The following is a 3,272-nucleotide window of genomic DNA, read 5'->3' as shown; positions in this document are numbered from 1 at the left end:
CGCCGGCCGTCCCCGCCCTCGGCTCTGTGGCTCACGTGGCTTTCATTTCTGGGGTCGAGGTTCTGTCCTCAGTCTGTGGGGGGTTTTTGTTTGTTTTTTTTATTGTTTTTGTCTGTTTTTTGGTACTGGGGATTGAACTCAGGACCTTGGACTTGTGAGGCAGAGCAGTGCCACTGAGCCCGGGCCGAGTGTGTGAGCTGCCCTCTCACACCCTCGTGGTTTAGAATCAGTAGTGTTTGGCCTCCGGGTTGTTCCTTTCCGTCCAGGTTGCTCAGCCCGTTCTGAGTCTTTGCTGCAGCCTGTGGCTTTGGGTTGTGAGGAGTGAAGTCATGGGGCGTGGGGGGCGCAGGTCTGCGAGCCACCTTGGGCAGCATGGACGGACGTCACAGTCTGTTAACCTCCCTGTCCATGCCCAAGGGCGCTCTCCCCAGTTTCGGTGTCTTTTTCAGATTCTGCCGTCAGTGTTTTGAATGTAATTTTCTTTGCTTCCTGGTTAAACATATTCCTAAGTATTTGGTTTGGTTTTATTTTTGTATCTGTAATGAATAGATCGTGTTCTTCTCAGAAAGTTTGTCTTTTAATTTTTTTTTGTACCAGCCAGCAAACTCAGTACCTCGTGCTTATAAGGCAGGCCTGGTGTCCCTGAGCTACATCCGCACCCCCCTTTTAATTTTTTGAGACAGGGTCTCGCTAAGTCACTAATTTGTCCATGGGGCCTTGAACTTGCTATCCTCCTGCCTCAGCCTCCCAGAGTGCTGGGATCTCAGGTGTGCCCTACTGCACCAACTCTGTATGTTAATTTCGTGTCCTCCAACTTGAGTGAATCGGTCCATCTTTGCCTCTGCGAGTAGAGTCATTAGGTTTGTCTGTGCCTGGGACCAGGGGATCTACACATGGGACAGCCTGGCATCATCTTGTTCTGCTTTTCTTTCTCCGCTGGCCTGCACTGTGAGTGGCGGCTGTGCACGGCCTCCTGCCCGTGCCAATCCCCGGGCTCAGCGTACTGGCCGTGGCAGGCCTGTGACTCCTGTGTGGAGGAAGGGCCTCCCACGCCAGCAGTGGGCTCCGTGTTGGGTCCGAAGTGCTGCCTCTGGTGGACTGAGCCATATGATTCCCACCCACCCCGTGGCCATTGTGCTGCAGCCCCATGTGACGAACCAGCCCAAGTCCCCAGACGGGTGAGGTTGGGCCACAAGGGACCTTACTGTGCTGCTGGGGGCACGAGTGAGGCGTGCCCAGGATGCTGTCCGCTCTGTGCCTGGAGTTTGTGTCACTCGTGTGAGTCCAAGTTCTCACCCACCCCAGCCTCACACTTGCTGTGTGCGTGTGGACAGGTGAACAGTGCGCAGACCCTGTGCTTTGCTCCTGGGATCTGGGATCCGCCCACACCGTGTTCCCAGCCACCCAAGCTCCCTGCTGAGGCAGGCGCTGGCACGCAGGGGGTCACTCTTCAAGTCTGTTCTCTGGGTGGACTGGGGATGCACGTGGGTGTGTATCTGTGTATCGTTTTCCGGCCACTCCTCTTCCCACGCCATGTTTATTGCGTAGTTAAAGCACTCGGGAGGCTGAGGCAGGAGGGTCACTTGGAGTTCAGGGCGATGTGGGCTATGCAGTGAATTCAAGGCCGGCCTGGACTACATAGGGAGAGCCTGTCCCAAAAAGATAAAAAGAAAATCAAAATGCCTATGAAACACGTGTGACTCAGGGAGCCTCTTCCTGCAGGGATCAAGGATTTCATGTGTGAGTTGTGCGGAAAGACGTTCAGCGAGAGGAACACGATGGAGACGCACAAGCTCATCCACACAGGTGGACGCGTGGGCTGAGTGCCCCCCGCCTGACCTGGGGACGTGGGCCAGGCTGAGGGACCCCGCTGACCCAGCCCCTGTGTCTGTCTGTCTGTCTCTCCGCCCCTCCCACGTCTGCACCCGCAGTGGGCAAGCAGTGGACGTGCTCCGTGTGTGACAAGAAGTACGTGACGGAGTACATGCTGCAGAAGCACGTGCAGCTCACGCACGACAGAGTGGAGGCGCAAAGCTGCCAGCTGTGCGGCACCAAGGTGTCCACCCGTGCGTCCATGAGCCGGCACATGAGACGCAAGCACTCGGAGGTGAGCGCCTGTGGGCAGCCGTGCGCCCTGGGGTAGCTGGGCTCACCCCTCAGCGCCGGGGTAAGTACAGATAGTTTATTTATTGTTGGTTTTATTAGTACCCGAGAATACTCCAGAAACATAGTGTTTGTCCTTAAGAAATTCAAAGTAACAAAAAAAAAAAAAAAAAAAAAAAAAAAAAAAAACAAAGTCGGGACGTCAATATCGGAATGTGCTTTAGAAGAAAAGGTGGCGCCGTCCTGAGGGGAGGCTGTGGAGGGCGCAGGGAGCAGAGGAGCCGGGGGCAGAAGAGGGTCGGGTCCGCCTGCAGCTGCTCGGGGCTGCTGTGGGTCAGGAACACAAGCCAGGAGCGAGCGGACGTCAGCCCATAGCGCGCCCAGCCTGCCCCGCTGCTGGTCCTACACATGATGCCGCAGGGAACCACAGGACTCTGATCTCAGACAGCGTATCTACAGGCACAGCGAGGGTGAATGCCCTTGTCTCCGAAAAAAGCCCTAACCCCAGGCCACAGTACACAGCTTTCCATTTCTACTTTTGTTAGCTCAACAAAAATTAGTCTGGTTTGGTGGCATAAGCATGTAACCCCAGCACCTGGGAGGCTGAGGCAGGAGGGTCCCTCTGAGCTCAAGGCCAGGCTGGGCTACACAGTGAGCAGCTGCTGGGATGAGGAACCTCGCAGACAGCTGTTTGCAGTGCCCCGGCCTCTCCTGGCCATCCCTTGGCGAGTCCCCTCCCCTGCCATGTGACATGCAGTGTGCACAGGGAGGGGAGGGCGTGAGCATCTCCGGCAGGACCCTGGGCTGTCGCGAGGCAGAAGTCCCAGCATCGCTGTCTGAGTGTCCTGGCAGCCAGGGAAGCAAGGCTGGGCCTGCAAGAAGCCAAGGGCAAACAACCCCGCAGCCTGCCGTGAGTGAGGCGCTACAGGGCAGGCGCTGCGGGGCCGCGGCAGAGGGGCAGCAGTGCCCACCAGACAGCGCAGACTGGGCTGGGGTATGGTACCCTGGGCCCCGCCGTCCTCTCAAAGCCGCTGCCCCCAGGTGTTGGCCGTGAGGATCGACGACCTGGACCACCTGCCCGAGACCACCACCATCGACGCCTCATCCATCGGCATCGTGCAGGTGAGCTGCCGCGCCAGGCCTGGGAGCGGGGGAGTCCTGCGGGCTGC

At 57.7% G+C, this 3,272-nt stretch overlaps 1 protein-coding gene across 1 annotated transcript in view; it reads left to right on the top strand.

Moving 5' to 3' along the window:
* The window catches only part of Prdm15 (PR/SET domain 15), a 29,941-nt gene that overhangs the window by 21,858 nt on the left and 4,811 nt on the right, over positions 1 to 3,272 (top strand). The window contains exons 17-19 of the mRNA XM_010636602.1: positions 1,723 to 1,806; positions 1,932 to 2,107; positions 3,145 to 3,225. Coding sequence (XP_010634904.1) covers positions 1,723 to 1,806; positions 1,932 to 2,107; positions 3,145 to 3,225 — 341 coding nt within the window. The remainder of the gene's footprint in view (positions 1 to 1,722; positions 1,807 to 1,931; positions 2,108 to 3,144; positions 3,226 to 3,272) is intronic.

The sequence above is a fragment of the Fukomys damarensis genome, unplaced genomic scaffold (assembly GCF_012274545.1).
Source record: "Fukomys damarensis isolate Sample0158 unplaced genomic scaffold, DMR_v1.0_HiC HiC_scaffold_24, whole genome shotgun sequence".
NCBI lineage: Eukaryota > Metazoa > Chordata > Mammalia > Rodentia > Bathyergidae > Fukomys > Fukomys damarensis.
This window is presented reverse-complemented; position numbering and strand designations above follow the sequence as displayed.